A 19721-nucleotide genomic window follows, 5' to 3' on the forward strand; every position below is an offset into this window, starting at 1 on the left:
CTTACAGGAAGTGGGGTGGGAGGAAGTGTTGTCAAGGTAGCTGTGGGAGTCAGTGGGCTTATAGTGGATGTTGATTGATGGTCTATTCCCAGAAATGGAGACAGAGAAGTCGAGGAAAGGAAGGGAAGAGATGGAGATGGACCATATGAAGGTGAGGGAAGCGTAGAAATTAGAAGCAAAATGAATGACATTTTCAAGTTCAGGGTGAGAGCAGGAAATGGCACCGATACAGTCATCAATGTACCAGAAAAGAGGTGAGAGATGGGACCTGAGTAGGACAGGAACAAAGAACAAAGAATGTGTCACATATCCCACAAAAAGGTAGGCATAGCTCGGACCCTGCGGGTCCCATATTTGGAGGAAGTGAGTTGAGTCAAAGAAGAAGTTGTTTAATGTGAGCAGAAGTTCAGGCAGATGGAGGAGGATGGTGGTGGATGGGGACTGGTTAGGCCTCTGTTTGAGGGGGAGGGGGAAGTGGAGCGCACCCAGGCCATCCTGGTGGGCGATGGAAGAGTAGAGGGATCAGATGTTCATGGTGAAGGAAGAAATACTCTGGGCTAGATCATCCTCTAGAAATCTGACTGATGTTTGACAGTCCTGGATGGTAAATTGGTGGAGAATGTGGTGAGGAAGCACTCCCAACCCCCCATTCCTTCATTTTACACTCCAGAATCATTCAAAAATGAGCGGATGATGACTGGGGGGAGGAGGGACATGGGAGGTGGGGTTAGGGGGGAGGCGTAGCTTCGTGAAATCCTAATTTTCTCCTCTGCTGCCACTCTTGGCCCTCCTCCTAAAAACAATGCCTCAGTGGAACAAGCATTGAGGCTTGATTATGCTTCTGTAGGCCAAGCTGCTGCAGAACAAGAATCATAAAGACCAAAAGCAAGCTTGTATTAAGAGTTTAAGGGGGAAAAATTCCATTGTGCTCCGTTTGGGGGCAGTAACAGCTGGGAGGAATTTTGCACCAGGCGTGGAAGTCCCGCCCCACTCGCTAAATTCTGGTTACCCCCCCCCTGAAATGAAGTGGAGCGCAATATAACACGCTCCACGTCCTTTCTGGGGCAGTGGTGGGGCGGATACGTCAGGAGCACTGGGCCGCATAGTTCTGCCGCGTAGGAGGGGCTTTGCCCAAGCTGCAAAGAGAAGGGCCCAAGCTGCAAACTCTGCAATAATGAAAGGGGCCTTCCTGGACCACCAGGGAGCGGGGGTGCCGTGCCAACAGCTCGGCACTCAAGCAGCGTGGCGGGTGGATCGACCACGGCGCAGACCTCGCATTCAAAGCGCCAATGAGGCGCTCAGCAAAATCGGCTGAATTTTTTCTTGTAATGGCCCACACCTCCCTTTTAACTTGTGCTACGCAAGCGGCTGGCCGCCCTGTACACGCCCCCCCCCCCCCCCCCCCTTAAGCTGTTGCTGGCATCACCCTGCGCAGCTTTAGGGGGCGATACCCAATTTAGGGTCTGGGGCGCTGCGCACTGCGATGATGCTGCCATTGCCAGCGTAGCAGAGCAGGGCGCTACAGGTTACTGCTGCTTCTAAACTCCCGTGGAATTTAGCGGGAGTCATTAGCGGTGCCGTGCCCAGGCAGAAAGTCCGTTAGCGCCCCCTGGGAGGCACAATTGACTTGAATTTCGACGTCTAAATGTTTTTAAGTATCTTTTTAGTTTTTGACAGTTACTGGATAAATTTGCAAAGTGATCAGATATGCTTAATTTCACTTTTCTACAAAATAATTCATTTACTAATGGACAGAAGGTGGAATATTATTTCATATTTGTTTTTCTCATATCAGTATTTTCTTTTACCAGAAGAATAACTTCTCTTCAGATGAAAAAAAAATCCCTGGATGGTAACACATTTAAAATATAACATTTAGGCTGTGTATTTTTATTCACAAAGTATTATTGAAATGTGATCACTTTTGTTTGCAGTATGTGAATGATGTGCGGACAGTGCAGAAGAGGTTACAAGATGCAGAGGAGTTAATTGAATATATCAACAGTGAAGAAGCTTTGTATAAATGGGACCTGACCACTTATCCACTGGCTGAAATGATCAAAGTTAACACTGAGCCATACCAGAAACTTTTTGGCCAGGTTCTAAAATGGCAACGCAATGAGAAGAAGTAAGTGGCGTGCAGGAGAAATAAGGTGATCCAGAGAATAATCACTAAATCTATGACTGAGAGACAGTAATCAGTGAAGGTTCTATGGGGGTCTGTTCTGGATTTGCTGCTTTTCATACTTGAGAACATAAGAACATAAATAGGAGCAGGACTAGGCCATTTGGCCCCTCGAGCCTGCTTCGCCATTCAATAAGATCATGGCTGATCTGACCATGGACTCAGCTCCACTTCCCCGCCCACTCCCCAAAATCCTTTATTCCCTTATCGCTCAAAAATCTGTCTATCTCTGCCTTAAATATATTCAATGACCCAGCCTCCACAGCTCTCTGGGGCTGAGAATTCCATTGATTTGAGAGAAGAAATTTCTCCTCATCTCAGGTGGCCCCTTATTCTAAGACTATGTCCCCTAGTTTTAGTTTCCCCTGAGTGGAAATATCCTCTCTGCATCCACCTTGTCGAGCCCCCTCATTATCTTATAAGTTTCAATAAGATCACCTTTCATTCTTCTGAACTCCAATGTGTATAGGTCCAACCTACTCAACCTATCCTCATCAGTCAACCCCCTCATCTTCAGAATCAACCCAGTGAACCTTCTCTGAATAGCCTCCAATGCAAGTATATCCTTCCTTAAATACGGAGACCAAAACTGTACGCAGTTCTCCAGGTGTGGCCTCACCAATACCCTGTACAGTTGTAGCAGGACGTCTCTGCTTTTATACTCTTTCCCCTTGCAACAAAGGCCAACATTCCATTTGCCTTCCTGATTACTTGCTGTACCTGCATACTAATTGTCTGTGTTTCATGCACACGGACCCCCAGGTCTCTCTGTATTGCAGCACTTTGCAATGTTTCTCCATTTAAATTATAATTTGGTTTTCTATTATTGCTGTCAAGTGGATAACCTCACATTTTCCCACTCCATCTGCCACATTTTTGCCCATTCATTTAGCCTGTCTATATCCCTCTGCAGATTTTTTGTGTCCTCCTCACAACTTGCTTTCCCACCCATCTTATTCATAAAATACTTGTAGTACCCTGTATAAGTTTTCCTAATATCACCAAGCTATATCATCAGGTTACAGGTTTTGAGGAGATTGATCACATTTAAAGCAATCTGAGCCAATTAAGTGGATGGCTAAATTGATTGTGCTTGATAAAGTTAGAGAACGTTAGTGCAACTTGGGCACTGTCAGGTAGGTATATCACAGTCACCTACAGCATAAAGCACCCTCTACTCCGCAGCAACAATGTGCCACAACCCTCAACCGTCCGCAGGGATTATGGTAGCATAGTGGTTATGTTTCTGGACTAGTAATCCAGATGCCTGGACTACTAATCAACTTGAGTTCAAATCCCATTGTGGCAGCTGGGAAATTTAAATTCAGTTAATTAAATAAATCTGGAAATGAAACTACCGGATTGCCATAAAAACCCATCGGGAAGGAAATCTGCTGTATATGACTCCAGGTCCACAGCAATGTGGTTGAATATTAACTGCCCTCTGCAGTTCAAGAAGGCGGCTCACATTACCTTCTCAAGGGCAATTAGGGATGGCCTAAAACAGCTCAAGAATAACAAGGCTACGGGTGCAGATGGAATTCCTGCTGAGGCGTTAAAATATGGCGGAGAGGCGCTGTTGGCATGGATACACAACCTCATCTCTCTCATTTGGAGGGAGGAGAGCATGCCGGGAGATCTCAGAGATGCATATAGGGCTGCATCATCGCTCCAATCCTCTTTTCAATTTTCCTCGCTGCCATGCTCCACCTCGCTGTCAACAAGCTCCCCACCGGAGTGGAACTAAACTACAGAACCAGTGGGAAGCTGTTTAACCTACGCCACCTCCAGGCCAGGTCCAAGATCACTTAAACCTCTGTCGTTGAACTGCAGTACGCGGACGACGCCTGCGTCTGCGCACATTTGGAGACTGAACTGCAGGATATTATTAATGTATTCACCGAGGCATATGAAAGCATAGGCCTTACACTTAAGATCCGTAAGACAAAGGTCCTTCGGCTGCCTGAGGAAAAGAGAGTTCGAAGACCAAGCTCATGGCCTACAGGGCTGTAGTAATTCCCGCCCTCCTATATGGGTCAGAGACATGGACGACTTACAGAAGGCACATCAAGTCGCTGGAGATATGTCACAACGATGTCACCGCAAGATCCTGCAAATCTCCTGGGAGGACAGGCGCACCAACATCAGTGTCCTCGCCCAGGCTAACATCCCCAGCATTGAAGCACTGACCACACTAGATCAGCTTCGTTGGGCAGGCCACTTAGTTCGCATGCCAGACACGAGACTCCCTAAACAACTGCTATATGCAGAGCTCCTTCATGGCAAACGAGCCAAAGGTGGGTAGCGGAAACGGTATAAGGACACCCTCAAAGCCTCCCTGGTGAAGTGCGACATCACTGACGCCTGGGAGACCCTGGCCGAAGACCGCCCTAGGTGGAGAAAGTGCATCCGGGAGGGTGTTGAGCTCTTCGAATCTCAACACTGCGAGCGTGAAGAGATCAGGCGCAGGCAGCGGCAGGAGCGTGTGGTAAATCAGTGCCACCCCCCTCTTCCCCCAACGAATGTCTGTCCCACCTGTGACAGGGTAAGTGGCTGTCATGTTGGACTGTTCAGCCACCAAATAACTCACTTTAGGAGTGGAAGCAAGTCTTCCTCGATTTTGAGGGACTGCTTATGATGATGATGATTTGGTTAGATGCAGTTTCTGTGGAAAGATTATTCCTTTGAATTTTAAGAAGGGATGGAATAATTTGGGGTAATACTGCTGAGTTGGTTTGGGAATTGTGAAGGGAAAGGGATTGCCTTGTTAGTAATACAGTGGTCTCGCCCTGTAGTTTATTTGGATGACCAGTCATTGTCGTGGATCTGAAGGAAGCACTGGCTTCCAATTTGAAGAATATAGATTGGAGACAAGACATTTGACTGAATCTCATGACTTCCCTGTGGGGCTCTTGCTTTTGTAACTAGTTGATAAGATTATGGGAAGGGAGTACATGTTCTAATGAATCAGATCCGGTTCAGCAAATGATCTTATATTCAACTATTTCTCATAGCTTTGGATCCAACCTGACTATAGGAAGCTGTGTTTGTTTAGCATACTAAAACCAGATAGAGCAGATTCTGCTATTTCTTAAACCAAATTATGGAGATGTAAAGTAATTGGATAAATTATCAAGTTGTTAGGATGATACATTATGGTTTCATTCCAAAAGAACAGGTAGTTATTGAAGAAAGCCCATCCTGCTGCCGAGTAAAAAGTAGGTATGTCATAATAGGTGTTTTGTTGTGTTCATGGTACCTGTACATGGAAGTTTTTGTTCATCCTAACCGTCGACATTTAACAGAGTGCTACTGAATTTATATTCTCATTTCTTAAGGTGGATGGATGGCGCGTTCCTTGATCTAAGTGGAGACAGCTTGGAGGCAGATTTAGATGAATACATTCGTGAGATTTACAAGATGCAAAAATATTTCCGGCAGAAGCAAAAGAAAGCCGAACTTGAGAAACGGAAGCATTCCCCTCGCCGACGGCTTGTTGCTGAGGAAGAGGTGGTAGAAGAGAAGAAAAAGAATCCAACTGTTGTAATGTGTGGTGTCGTAATGGATCAAATCAAAGAATTTAAGGTAGAAGAAATAATAAATGAGTTAAAATAATATTCTGAAATTGAGAGTATGGCCTGGATTTGCATCCATTATCCTCTCCTAAATTGGGCGGTAGAACAGTGGAAAAGGCATGAAAATTGGGTGGCAAGGTAGACTGCTGTGTTGTCGACCCTACTTGAATTTTCCTTCCCCGATTCCAGCCAGTCATGTAAATGACGACAGGCTTGATGCCACATTTTCTGCCTTCTGCCACAGATCTCGCCAACTCCGGGGAGAGGAGTGTCGACAATTCCTGTATTAGGCCTAAACTAGAAATTCAAGGTTGGTCTTCAGGGCTCTTCTGATCCCTTTAAATGGTTCCTTCCACTGGGTGCTGCAGCAGTGATTTCCGACAAGAGTACTGTCTTTGCATAGAAAATGGATTGGTGTCATGGCAGGATCAGGGTGCTTGGTGGAAGTCCTGGCCCAAACTTCCTGGAGTGTCTTGAGGAATATCAAAGCCTCCATATCAGAACTGGCATCCCATTTCCCCCAGAATTAATTCTATTTACTGTTTATCTGGAAAGATTTTTTGTAATCTATTAAGTATTAGATGATTCCATAGTAAAGTAGTATATTTGAAATGCTTCTGAATTAAGCAAAAATTTATTCAGCTACTCGAGGTTAACAGTCTCTTATATCACCAAAATAAAAATAAAAACTTTATTATTTGTAGGTGTCATGTATGTAGACCATGTATACTAACTGTATAATCACATAAGGTGTGCCACCAGAGGGCATTGCGGTGGGAGACCTGAGGGTCACCTGCATAGGTGTGCAGGGCCCAGTAAAAAAAGGCTGCCCACCATGCTTGTGCCTCACTCTGGAGTTACAATAAATGGGACTAAGGTCACAACAGCTCAAGTACAATACTAGACCTCATTGAGTCATTCATAAGCGTATTAAAGACATAACAGTAGGTATGTCTGACATTTAAGGCAACTGCCTGGAAGTTCCATGGAGGATCTTCTGACCTACTGTCGTATCTTTGGCAGAATCCCCAGAGAGATGGCGTTAATGTATAAAGTGGTTACTTAACACTTTTTTTTTCTCCAGAGCTTCTGCCAAAATTACTATGGGATAGCAGAGGAATCCCATGAAAATTCTCCCCCCAATATGTTTAACACATTGATTGTAGGCAGTGAAGCAGTTGAGCAGTTTTTAGAGATGGATTCAATGAATTTTGCTTCTTCTTAAAAATTTTTTTAAAAATTCTTGAGTGCCAGAATGGTGTCAAAATACACTTTATGCTCATCAGCTGGCCATTTGATAATATGAACAGTTACTCTTTTCAAAGCAATCAATCAGACATGACAACCACATAGTTGAAAATAGTTATGGAAATCTGCTTCAGTACTTCTATTCAAGGTTCCTCAATATCCTGGAGAAGGGCATTGCCCAGTACAGTGCAAAGCTACACAGACCAGAAGGATACAAGTTTGGATCCTGGTCTGTGCTGAAATTGATTGGTTTCAGTCAAGAAAGAAGTTGAGTCGTTATAATTGACAATAGAGCTAAGGAAGAAGGGAGGGGGGGGGGAAAGAAGGAGCCAGATATCCCACTCCTGATCACTATCCAGTAACTGCTGTTGCAAAGTGTACATTAATTGAGAATAGGATTGAGCATGGCAGTGATACTCTCCATATGCGGGCTTTACGAGGGCTTAAGGAGCCATTAACTACAGCAGAAAAGAATAATATATAAAAATGGAAATTAAGTTAATGTTACTGTATTATATTAAAACCCCGTTGACATGACCATTATCCTGGCTGTTCCACTGATCTAAGACTACATCGAATACTACTGTTAGCGAAAAGCTGTAAAATTATGCTACAATTTTTAAACTCAATATTTGTTTTGTTTTTATACTCTTGGATAGAGGGAAATTAAATAAAACTATCATAACTCACTCATGTCTACAGACTTGTTCCCAATTAAACAAATATTTTGCTTTGACTTGTCTTGTTTTACTTTCTAGGATGTTGTCCCCATTGTATCTATACTGTGTAATCCAGGTATGAGACCTCGGCACTGGGCGCAGATGTCTGAAGTTGTGGGCTATGATCTGACCCCAGACTCCGGAACAACTTTGAGAAAAATGCTAAAATTGAATCTCACTCCATACTTGGAAAGATTTGAAGAAACTAGTGCTGCTGCCACCAAGGTAAATATAAATTTATATAATACCTTATATATAGCACAGTTGGAAGCAGAAATGCTGTTGGCTGTAAAGCACTTTTGGACATTCTGAGATCGTGAAAGGCGGTATTTAAAAGATGTCCAATTTAGGAAGGATGTCAAGGCCTTGGAGAGGGTGCAGAGGAGATTTAGCTAAATGATAGAGATAAAGATCTGCCATTATGTGAAGAGACTAGAGAAGCTGGGATTGTTCTCGGAGCAGAGAAGGTTAAGGGGCTATTTAATAGAGGTGTTTAAAATTATGAAGGATTTTTATAGAGTAAATAAGGAGAAACATCGGAAACCAGAGGACGCAGATTCAAGATAATTGGCAAAAGAACAGTGGTGATATGAAGAGAATTTTTTTTACGCAGCAAAGTTTTATGATCTGAAAAGTACGACATTCCTGAAAGGATGATGGAAGCAGATTCAATAGTTTCTTTCAAAATGGAGTGGGATATATACTTGAAAATGAAACATTTGCAGGCCTATTGGGGAAAATGAAACAAGCAAGAGCTGGGGAGTAAGACGAATTGGATAGATGTTTCAAAGAACCAGCACAAGCATGATGGGCTGAATGACCTCTTTCTGTGCTGTATGATTCTATATCTAATAATTCTTGCTTTTCTTTTTTGAAAACCTGTTTTTGTGATGATTAATCCTTTAAGAACTATATTTGCATTATTGCAATCAATGCCCCTCTGAAAAGCACAAATAGCCCCAAAATAATTAAACATTTAAAACAATATATGTGCACTGATAAAACATGATTTAATTATTTTAAAATAAAATGTATTGAAACAGAATATAATTTGTTAACAAAGTAAGCTGTTATTCAGTGTGATTTTACTTTAGGAATTCTCATTGGAAAAAGCCATGCACATCATGGATGAAGCCTGGGAGTCCATTCGCTTCACTCTGAGTTTATATCGTGATTCTGGTGTCTCAATCTTGTCATCTGTGGATGAGATTCAGGCTATCCTTGATGATCAAATTATCAAGACACAGACAATGAGAGGGTCACCATTCTGTAAACCTTTTGAAGTGAAAATCAAAGTGAGTACAGTTGATAACAATAGTAAGTAAATACAAATCAAAGTTAATGGGTAGGACTTTAATCTCAATCAGAAACTAGCAACTAGCAGAAAACTCAGCAAATAAATATCTCTTCTTTAAATTGCCATTCTTATTGGCAAAGATAAGCGCAGACTGAATCGAAGGTAATCTTGTGGCAAGTGGGTAATTGGTTGGGAGGTAGGAGACAGAGTAGGGAATGCTCACTAATTGGCAGATATGACAAGTAGTGTTCCCCAGGGATCTGTACTGGGGCCTCAGCTATTCACTAGATATGCCAATGACTTAGATGAAGGAATAGAGAATTATATATCCAAATTTGCAGATGAGACAAAGTTCGGAAGCACAGTAAGTTATTTGGATGGAAGCAGGAAGTTATAAAGGGACATTGACCATCTAAGTGAGTGGGGGAAAAAACTGGGCGATGGAGTTTAATATGAGTAAGTGTAACATCATCCACTTTGGATCTGAGGAAGACAAATCGGAATATTTTCTTGATAGTGAAAGACTAAGGGCTGGATTTTTGGCTCACTCGTGCCTCTATTAGCACCCTGGTGGGGCGGTAAAGGGGGTTTCTAGGCATTATGGCGGGCATCCAGCTTTTACCACCCGGTCGGCAAATTCAGCTCATGGTTTGCGGCGGTGCAAAAGCTTACCGGCCCGCCCTCTAGTTTCACTGAGATCATGACTTCAATCGTCATGCAATGCTCTGCAAGCACCCCAGATGCAAAATTAGGCCTTAACACCTCATTATATGCCCTCCCAGGAAACACCTGAAAAACCAGACATTCCCAGGGTGCAGCAGGCAATATTTGCGGCGTATTTAAATAGAGTGATGAGGATCTGACATCGCAGGTCACATTGACTGTAACAGTTGCGCACAGCACACTGCGTGAAGTTCCGACTTGAAAGCGGCAGTTTTATTTGCCATTACAGTGTCCTTACAACGTCAGTGGTGCGAGTTAAAGATCTCATGATCTCAGTAGCGAGAAGTTTGACTTTTTCGACGTGCAGTTAAAAATCAGTGTAGTTTAGTGGGAATTCCATAGCTTGAGGTGTTGTGACGTCAACAAGCTGTCTAGCAGCCAATCACAATTCAGAATTCTCACAGTCAGCGAACCATTAAGATGGAGAGTGACACAGTTAATTCAGAAACTAGGGTCCTGAACTTAAGGAAAGGTAACTTCGATGGTTTGAGACGTGAATTGGCTAGAATAGACTGGCAAATGATACTTCAAGGGTTGACGGTGGATAGGCAATGGCAAACATTTAAAGATCACATGGATGAACTTCAACAATTGTACATCCCTGTCTGGAGTAAAAATAAAACGGGGAAGGTGGCTCAACCGTGACTAACAAGGGAAATTAAGGATAGTGTTAAATCCAAGGACGAGGCATATAAATTGGCCAGAAAAATCAGCAAACCTGAGGACTGGGAGAAATTTAGAATTCTGCAGAGGAGGACAAAGGGTTTAATTAAAAGGGGGAAAATGGAGTACAAGAGGAAGCTTGCCAGGAACATAAAAACTGACTGCAAAAGCTTCTATATATATATATGTGTGAAGAGAAAAAGATTAGTGAAGACAAACATAGGTCCCTTGCACTCGGATTCAGGTGAATTTATAATGGGGAACAAAGAAATGGCAGACCAATTGAACAAATACTTTGGTTCTGTCTTCATGAAGGAAGACACAAATAACCTTCCGGAAGTACTCGGGGACCGAGGGTCTAGTGAGAAGGAGGAACTGAAGGATATCCTTATTAGGCGGGAAATTGTGCTGGGGAAATTGATGGGATTAAAGGCCTGATAGTCTGCATCCCAGAGTACTTAAGGAAGTGGCCCTAGAAATAGTAGATGCATTGGTGATCATTTTCCAACAGTCTATCGACTCTGGATCAGTTCCAATGGACTGGAGGGTAGCTAATGTAACAACACTTTTTAAAAAGGGAGGGAGAGAGAAAAAGGTAATTATAGAACGGTTAGCCTGACATCAGTAGTGGGGAAAATGTTGGAATCAATTATTAAGGATGAAAGAGCAGCACATTTGGAAAGCAGTGACAGGATCGGATCAAGTCAGCATGGATTTATGAACGAGAAATCATGCTTGACAAATCTTCTGGAATTTTTTGAGGATGTAACTAGTAGAGTGGACAAGGGAGAGCCAGTGGATGTGGTGTATTTGGACTTTCAAAAGGCTTTTGACAAGGTCCCACACAAGAGATTGGTGTGCAAAATCAAAGCACATGGTATTGGGGGTAATGTACTGACGCGGATAGAGACCTGGTTGGCAGACAGGAAGCAGAGAGTCGGGATAAATGGGTCCTTTTCAGAATGGCAGGCAGTGACTAGTGGAGTGCCGCAGGGCTCAGTGCTGGGAACCCAGCTGTTTACTATATACATCAATGATTTAGATGAAGGAATTGAGTGTAGTATCTCCAAGTTTGCAGATGACACTAAACTGGGTGGTGATATGAGCTGTGAGGAGGACGCCAAGAGGCTGCAGGGTGACTTGGACAGGTTAGGTGAGTGGGTAAATGCATGGCAGATGCAGTATAATGTGGATAAATGCGAGGTTACCCACTTTGGTGGCACAAACATGAAGGCAGAATATTATCTGAATGGCGGCAGATTAGAAAAAGGGGAGGTGCGACGAGACCTGGGTGTCATGGTACATCAGTCATTGAAAGTTGGCATGCAGGTACAGTAGGCGGTGAAGAAGGCAAATGGTATGTTGCCCTTCATAGCTAGGAGATTTGAGTATAGGAGCAAGGAGGTCTTACTGCAGCTGTACAGGGCCTTGGTGAGGCCTCACCTGGAATATTGTGTTCAGTTTTGGTCTCCTAATCTGAGGAAGGACTATTGAGGGAGTGTAGCGAAGGTTCACCAGACTGATTCCCGGGATGGCTGGTCTGACATATGAGGAGAGACTGGATCAACTGGGCCTTTATACACTGGAGTTTAGAAGGATGAGAGGCGATCTCATAGAAACATATAAGATTCTGACGGGACTGGACAGGTTAGATGCGGGAAGAATGTTCCCGATCTTGTAAGTCCAGAACCAGGGGACACAGTCTTAGGATAAGGGGTAGGCCATTTAGGACTGAGATGAGGAGAAACTTCTTCACTCAGAGTTGTTAACCTGTGAAATTCCCTGCCGCAGAGAGTTGTTGATGCCAGTTTATTGGATATATTCAAGAGGGAGTTAGATATGGCCCTTCCGGCTAAAGGGATCAAGGGGTATGGAGAGAAAGCAGGAAAGGGGTACTGAGGGAATGATCAGCCATGATATTGAATGGTGTTGTAGGCTCGAAGGGCCGAACGGTCTACTCCTGCACCTATTTTCTATGTTTCTATATTTCTAAGAAACTCCTTTTATTCTGAATTTTAAAAAATGTTATAGAGCGCAACACAAAGATTGGGGCTCTCGCTTGGGGAAAAGGTAAACCTGAAATAAATATGAACACATTTTTTAAAATATATAAATTTTAAAGTTTCTTAAAAATGATAATATCCATTATTATGGGGAAATTTGACAATCCACAAAATTAAAATTAGTTTTTCAGGGCCATAACATTTGTTTAGCAGTTAATACGCTGTTAAAACCCCAGTTACACCAAATCCAACAAGGTCCAGCTTTTAATGGGGAATTTAATAACGATATTACCACGGAAAGGCCTAAGTATTCATCAGTTTCACTGATTTCCCTGATTACATGGATTGCCAGCGCTGGGGGTGGAGGGTTCCACAGCACAGCCTCTGTTGTAGCAGTGCTGACCGCAACTTAAGGATTTCTACATTAGGATAAGCACGTGCTAAATCCAGTTTCAAAGGAGTGATCACAGCGAATAGCATATTGGCTTTATAAATATCATACATGAGAATGATCTCTAAACTCAAAGTTGGGAATGCAAAGTAATGTTTTCTGGTATAGTTCTGATGCTTTCAAAAACAGAGGAATTCATCAAGTAATTAGAGAATGTAAATGAATGGGTGGCAACAATATATGAAAACAATGATCCCAAAAATTGGGAAATCTTTCAGACCATAAAAGGAATGGTACAGGAGATATAACTGAAGTTAAACCAAGTAGAAATAACGAGACTTACAAATAATATTGAGGCAGTAATTGAAAATCATTTATATAAATGTGGGAGGGAAGGGGGAGAGAGGGGACAGGGGTGAATGTAAAATGGTCAAATTAAACAACAACAAACATGTAGAGCCTTTAATATAGTCAAATGTCCCAAGGCGCTTCACAGGTGCGCATCAAACAAAATTTGACCGAGCCATATAGTGATATTTGGACAGGTAACCAAAAGCTTGGTCAAAGAGATAGGTTTTAAAAAGCGTCTTAATGGAGGAGAAATAGTTAGTGAGACGGAGAGGTTTATGGAGGGATTTCCAAAGGTTAGACAGCTGAAGGCACAGCCACTAATGGAGGGATGAAGGAAATCGGGGATGCATAAGAGGCCAGAATTGGAAGAATGCAGAGTTCTCAAAGCGTTGTAGGACTGGAGGAGGTTCCAGAGATAGAAAGGGGACAAGGCCATGGAGGGATTTGAACACAAGGATGAGAATTTTAAATTTGAGGCATTGTTGGAAGGGGTGCCGATATAGGTCTGCAAGAACAGGGGTGATGGATGAGCTGGATTTGATGTGAGTCAGCATATGGGCAGCAGAGCTTTGGATGAACTTGGAGGATAGGAGGCCAGATAGGAGAGCATTATAATAGTTGAGTCTGGAGGAGACAAAAGCATGGATGTGAATTTCACCAGCAGATGACCTGAGGCAGGGATGGAGACGGGAATATTATGGTGGTGGAGGTGGGCGGTCTTGGTAATGGAGAAGATATAGGGTTGGAAGCTCAGCTCAGGGACAAATAGGATGCTGAAGATGTGAACAGTCTGTATCAGCCTCGGACAGTGGCCAGGAAAGGGGATAGAATTGATGGTTGATTAAATTTGTGGCAAGGGCCAAAGATAATGGCTTTGGTCTTTCTAATATTTAATTGGAGAACATTTCTGCTCCTCCAATACTGGATATCAGACGAGCAGTTAATACCAAATTAACAGATAATGTCAAACTTGGAGGCGCAGTGGAATCAAAGGAGACAGCTCAGAAATTACTTAATGCAATGAATGAAATTTGTAAATGGTAGAGCAATGGCAGGTGAAATTTAATGTGCACAAATGTAAAGTTTTGCACACAGGAAGAAAAATAAGGGCGCACATACTTCATGAATGGTGTTGAAATAAGGATGAAGCCAAAAGAGACCAAAGAATCTAGTAGACTTGGCCAATCAACACATCCAATCAGTGCAGAGCAATAAAGAGAACAACACAGCCAATAGAATATTGATCTTCACATCCAAACAGTGGAATACAAGTCAGAGAAAATTATGATTAAACTGTATTGTGCTCTGGTTGGACTGCATCATGAGTACTGTGTCCACTTCTCATTGTTGAGACATAAGGGAGACACTCAAGGGCTGGTGGAAGTGCAGATACGATGAATCTAGTGTCAAAGGTGTGAGTTATGAGCAAAAAGACTGCAAAAACTTGGACTATTCAGCCTGAAAAGGAGGCACCTGAGGTGATTTTATAGAGATAGTAAAGGGAATAGAAAATGCAAAAATCTGGAATTCTATAAGTTAAATTACAAGAATAGGACAAGAAAGTGGATGTTTATTCAAATGAGTAAAAGGTAAATTTACAGTTGATGTCATGAAATTCTTCCTTGCACAAAATATGGTCAATGTTTAGAATAGACTTTCTGGATGAATAGTGAAATCAAAAAGGCTGGAATTTAGTATGCTGCAATTAGATGTTAAAATTTGGGGAATTTGGAATCCTTCTGGATGGATGAACTAAGATGGACCAAATGGCTTTCCTCGTCCATTGCTATCTTGTGATCCAATGGGATTGTTTCTGAGATGTTTGATACTGACATTAGATGTTACAGCCACAGTGAGTCACCTAGCAAGTTCTGGACTATGGTAAATGAGCACTGTTCAGGTACTGGTCATTGGAGTTTTAATAATGGGAAAGATCTTCCTGGGCAGTGCTCAAGCAATGACAGTTCCAACGAAAACTGACAGCATACCATGGGAAGTAAAGAAGATAAAAGTATATTTTATAATGCTGCAAATAACTGAGGAAAAGGAGGAAGGTTTTGGAAAGCAAGGAGGAAATAGTAAGCAAATAAATAAAGTACTTGCATCTTAAATAAATACTGCAGTTAAACCATAGGATGCAGAGACCGTAATAATATTTTATCATTTATATAACAGAATAAGAGGTTTTGGGAGAGAAGAAAAAAGTTATTTGCACCTCGTGTAAGTTTTATAAAGTGAATCTTAATAGCATTATAAAAAGATCTGTGAGGTCTATATTTTTATATCAGTTAAATGTGCACTATTTGTATCTCATATTGATCATGGGATATATTGCTTCAGTAAATTTGCTATATTAAAGAAATGGGTGAACGAACCATTTTCACATTTCGCATCAGAATACTTTTGCATTTAAGCTGTAGTGGGACGAGGGTTAACATCTGAAAGCATAGACCAGGTTCTGAACTATTAATATGATCAAAAAGGCAACAATACAAATCAAAATATTTTCTTCCTTGATTGGGTGGATAACACAAAGATCTTGCGTTTAAATAATTAGATTACAATTATCATTTTTAGGGGAGCCAACCCATATTTCTCTCTAAGGATGCAGAGCACAATATTGAAATACATTATTTCAAAACATTATTTATTGCTTTGCTTGTGTGTTTAAGAATTGGGAGGAGCGTCTGATTCACATTCAGGAAACCATTGATGAATGGTTGAAAGTACAGGCTCAATGGCTATATCTGGACCCCATTTTTTCGTCTGAGGACATTATGCAACAGATGCCAGAAGAGGGGCGACTCTTCCAGACTGTGGACAGGAACTGGAAGGATATCATGAGGCACTGTGTTAAGGATCCCAAGGTACATCCTGATGTAAATCACAAGATCAAAATGTGTAGAGGATAGCCAATATTTCTAATATAGACTTCATGTTTAATCTATTCACTGTCATAGGTTCTGGCAGCAACCTCTCTGACAGGATTACTGATAAAACTGCAGGATTGCAACCGCTTATTGGAAAAAATCATGAAAGGATTAAATGCCTACCTGGAGAAAAAACGGCTCTTCTTTCCAAGGTACACTACATACTATGATATTATCAAGCTGCTAAGAATTTACTTGGAAGTTATGAACATGCATATTATGTTTTAAACAAATAGTGAATCATAGTTTAGCAACAAAAGTAAAATGATATGGGCATTCAACAACAACAACTTGCATTTATATAGCATCTTTAACGTAATAAAACATCATAAGGAGCTTCATAGGAGCATTATCAAACAAAATTTGACACCGAGCCACATAAGGAGATATTAGGGCTGATGAGGTAGGTCTTAAAGGAGGAAAGAGAGGTAGAAAGGTTTAGGGAGGGAATTTCAGAGCTTAGGGCCGAGGCAGCTGAAAGCACAGCTGCCAAAGGTGGAGTAATTAAAATAGGAGATGTGCAAGAGGCCAGAATTGGGGGAGCACAGAGATCTCGTAGGATTGTGGGGCTGGTGGAGGCTACAGAGATAAGGAGGGGTGAAGCCATGGAGGGATTTGAAACCAGGATGAGAATTTTAAAATGCTGGACCAGAAGCCAATGTAGGTCAGCGAGCACAGAGGTGATGGGTGAATGGGACTTGGTGCGAGTTAAGATTCAGGCAGCAGAGGTTTGGATGAGCTCAATGGATGAGCTTTATGGAGGGTGGAAGATGGGAGGTCGACCAGAAGGGCATTGTAATGGTCAAATCTTGAGGTAACAAAAGCATGGATGAGGGTTTCAGCAGCAGATAAGCTGGGGCAGGGGCAGAGTCGGACAATGTTACGGAGGTGGTGGCGAGGATATGTGGTCGGAAACTCATTACAAGGTCAAATACGACACCAAGGTTGCGAATGGTCTGGTTCAGCCTCAGACAGTTGTCATTGAGAGGAATAGAGTAGGGAACAGAGTTTGTGGTGAGTTCCAAAATCAATGGCTTTGATCTTCTCAATATTTAGTTGGAGGAAATTTCTGCTCCGTCAGTATTGACTATCAGGCAAGCAGTTTAACAATTTAGCAACAGTGGAGGGGTCAAGAGAAGTGATGAGGTAGAGCTGGGTGTACATGTGGAACCTGACATGTTTTTGGATGATGTCATCAAGGGGCAGCATGCAGATGAGAAATTGGAGATAGATCCTTGAGGGACATCAGAGGCGATGGTGCAGGAGTAGGAAGAGAAGCCATTGCAGGTGATTCTTTGGCTACGACTGGATAGACAAGAATAGAACCATGCAAGTGCCATCCCACCCAACTGGACGACAGAGGAGAGGCGTGGAACCAGATGGTGGTCAACCATGTCAAAGGCTGTAAACAGGTTGAGAAGGATGAGGAGGGGTAGTTTACCACGGTCGTAGTCACACAATACTGTGGCAGGGGTGGAAACCTGATTGGAGGGATTCAAACATAGAGTTCCTGGAAAGGTGCGCACGGATTTGGGAGGTGACAGCAGGTTGAAGGATGTTGCAGAGGAAAGGGAGGTTGGAGATAGTGTCATAGTTTAAAAGACAAGAGGGGGTCAAGAGTGGTTTTTTTTTTGAGGACATGGGTGATGACGGCAGGTTTGAAGGGGAGGGGGACAATACCTAAGGAGAAAGAACCATTAACAATATCAACTAACATGAGGGCCAGGAAGGAAAGTTGGGTGGTCAGTAGTTTGGTGGGAATAAGTTTGAGGGAGCACGAGGTGAGTCTTATGGACAGGATTAGCTCAGAGTGGGCATGCGGGTAGATAGGAAAGAAACTACAGAAAGATGCAAATTCAGGGCTGGAGCCCTAAAAGCACGTTTGGCCTGGTGGGCTAGGGAAAGGGACAGAAGTGGTAGAGGCAGATGAATGGATGGTCACAATCTTCATGACAAAGAAGGAGCTCCTCGCACTTGTTGCTGGAGGTGAGGCAGGTGAGAGGGGTTTAAGAAGCTGGTTTGTGTGGAGAAAAGAAGTCTGGGGTTATATTTGCATTTTAGGATGATTCTGGAATAGTAAGCAGTTTTGGCAAAGGAGAGTAGGACCCAATAGTGTTTTATGTGGTCCAACCAGATCTGACAATGAATGGCTAAACCAATTGTCTGCCATACATGTTAAAGTCTGCATCCCTTGGACATAAGGGAGTGGAGATGAGGGCCAGAACAGGGGGAATGATCAGAGTGGGAGAGAGTAATGGTATTAATGGGGACGAGGGCATCAAAGATGGAGGTGAGGGTGTGATTGAGCAGATCGGTAGCTTCAGAAATGCCGTGGTGAATGACAGGCCAAAAGGCTCAATAGTTGTGAATTTGAGAGTGCAGTTATATGTGACTTGGGGGAAAAGTTTTTTCCCAGGAGCGGACATAGAAGGTTGGAAGGGGGAAGTGGGATGTGGATGGAGAGAGATAGAAGGAAGTGATCAGAGTTGGCCTTACCTATGATTGACACGATGGGAGTAGTGAGGCCACGTGAGATGTCAAGTTTAAGAAGGTGGCCGAGAACATGGGTAGGGAGTTTATATGGAGTGAAAGATTAAGGGCGGATAGGAGGGCGGGGAACTCAGAGGAGAGACAGCATGATGAGTTGAGATGGAGATTGAAATCATCAAGTCACTTGGTGCAGAGGCTGAGGGAGGAAAGCAGTGAAGATATCTCAGTGAGAGATTTGGTTTGGTATGTGGGCGAGCGATAGGGAACAAAGATTTTAAATGAGGCAACAAGGTGAGATGCTCAAAGGAGGAGAATGTGCCAGAGGGAGTAGGAGGACAGACCATGGTGTGATTTGGTGATGGGAGCCACACCGTCACCACGGCGGTTTGGGCGGAGCAAATGGTGAAAGGCTTCATTTAGGGGGAAGGGATTGTCGCCCCTCTGCCAGGTTTCCGTGAAGTCCATGATGTCGATCCACAATAAATTCATGGCTGGCAAGGGCCACGTTCTCAAGTGAATGGACGTTCTGGAAGGACATAAGGAGATGGGTGGTGATAGTTGATCCACTGCCAGAGTCCACAGGGTCAGCATTGGGAGGGGTGAGTGAAACAGGAAGGAGGTAGGAAAGATTAGCTCCCAGCTGGGTGGGAAAGTTAGCAGGAGAGTCGGATGGGGAAATTGGGGTTGCTGCTCGTAAGAATGCAGCGAAAGTATGTCGATGGCCCTTCAGAGGATGGCAAGAGAGGCACAGAGTGAAGCTGTAAGCTTATCTAAGAGGAAGTCAAGCCTGGGACGGCAGCAGGAGAGTAGGAAGATCGACGAGTACTGAAGGGTTGGGATAGGGATTTGGGATGGTAGTGTTCCCAAGAGGGGAGAAATGAAAGGAGGCATGATGACAGGAGAGAGAGGTCTAGGAGGGGTGAAGAAAAAAGAGGGAGGAAAAAGTGGAAATAGAAGTGAAAGGGCTAGACTTGTGGAGTGGCAGCCAAAATGCGAACACGAATGGACACAGAAACTCAAGTTACATAGGCCTGGTTACGTAGCAAGATTAGAATAGATATGTCCTCGTGGTAAACAGGGGAGACAATAAGAGGGAGTCCAGAGATAAAGTTAACATATATGAAGCATGCATCTATTTTATTCTAG

At 43.0% G+C, this 19721-nt stretch overlaps 1 protein-coding gene across 2 annotated transcripts in view; it reads left to right on the forward strand.

Moving 5' to 3' along the window:
- dnah12 (dynein, axonemal, heavy chain 12) overlaps nt 1–19721 on the forward strand; it is a 393315-nt gene that overhangs the window by 129639 nt on the left and 243955 nt on the right. For both annotated transcript variants that reach the window (XM_070895275.1, XM_070895274.1), the window contains 6 exons: nt 1935–2128; nt 5524–5770; nt 7767–7952; nt 8822–9022; nt 15828–16022; nt 16116–16237. In XM_070895275.1, the coding sequence (XP_070751376.1) occupies nt 1935–2128; nt 5524–5770; nt 7767–7952; nt 8822–9022; nt 15828–16022; nt 16116–16237 (1145 nt within the window). The remainder of the gene's footprint in view (nt 1–1934; nt 2129–5523; nt 5771–7766; nt 7953–8821; nt 9023–15827; nt 16023–16115; nt 16238–19721) is intronic.

Source organism: Pristiophorus japonicus, chromosome 12 (assembly GCF_044704955.1).
Source record: "Pristiophorus japonicus isolate sPriJap1 chromosome 12, sPriJap1.hap1, whole genome shotgun sequence".
Lineage (NCBI taxonomy): Eukaryota > Metazoa > Chordata > Chondrichthyes > Pristiophoridae > Pristiophorus > Pristiophorus japonicus.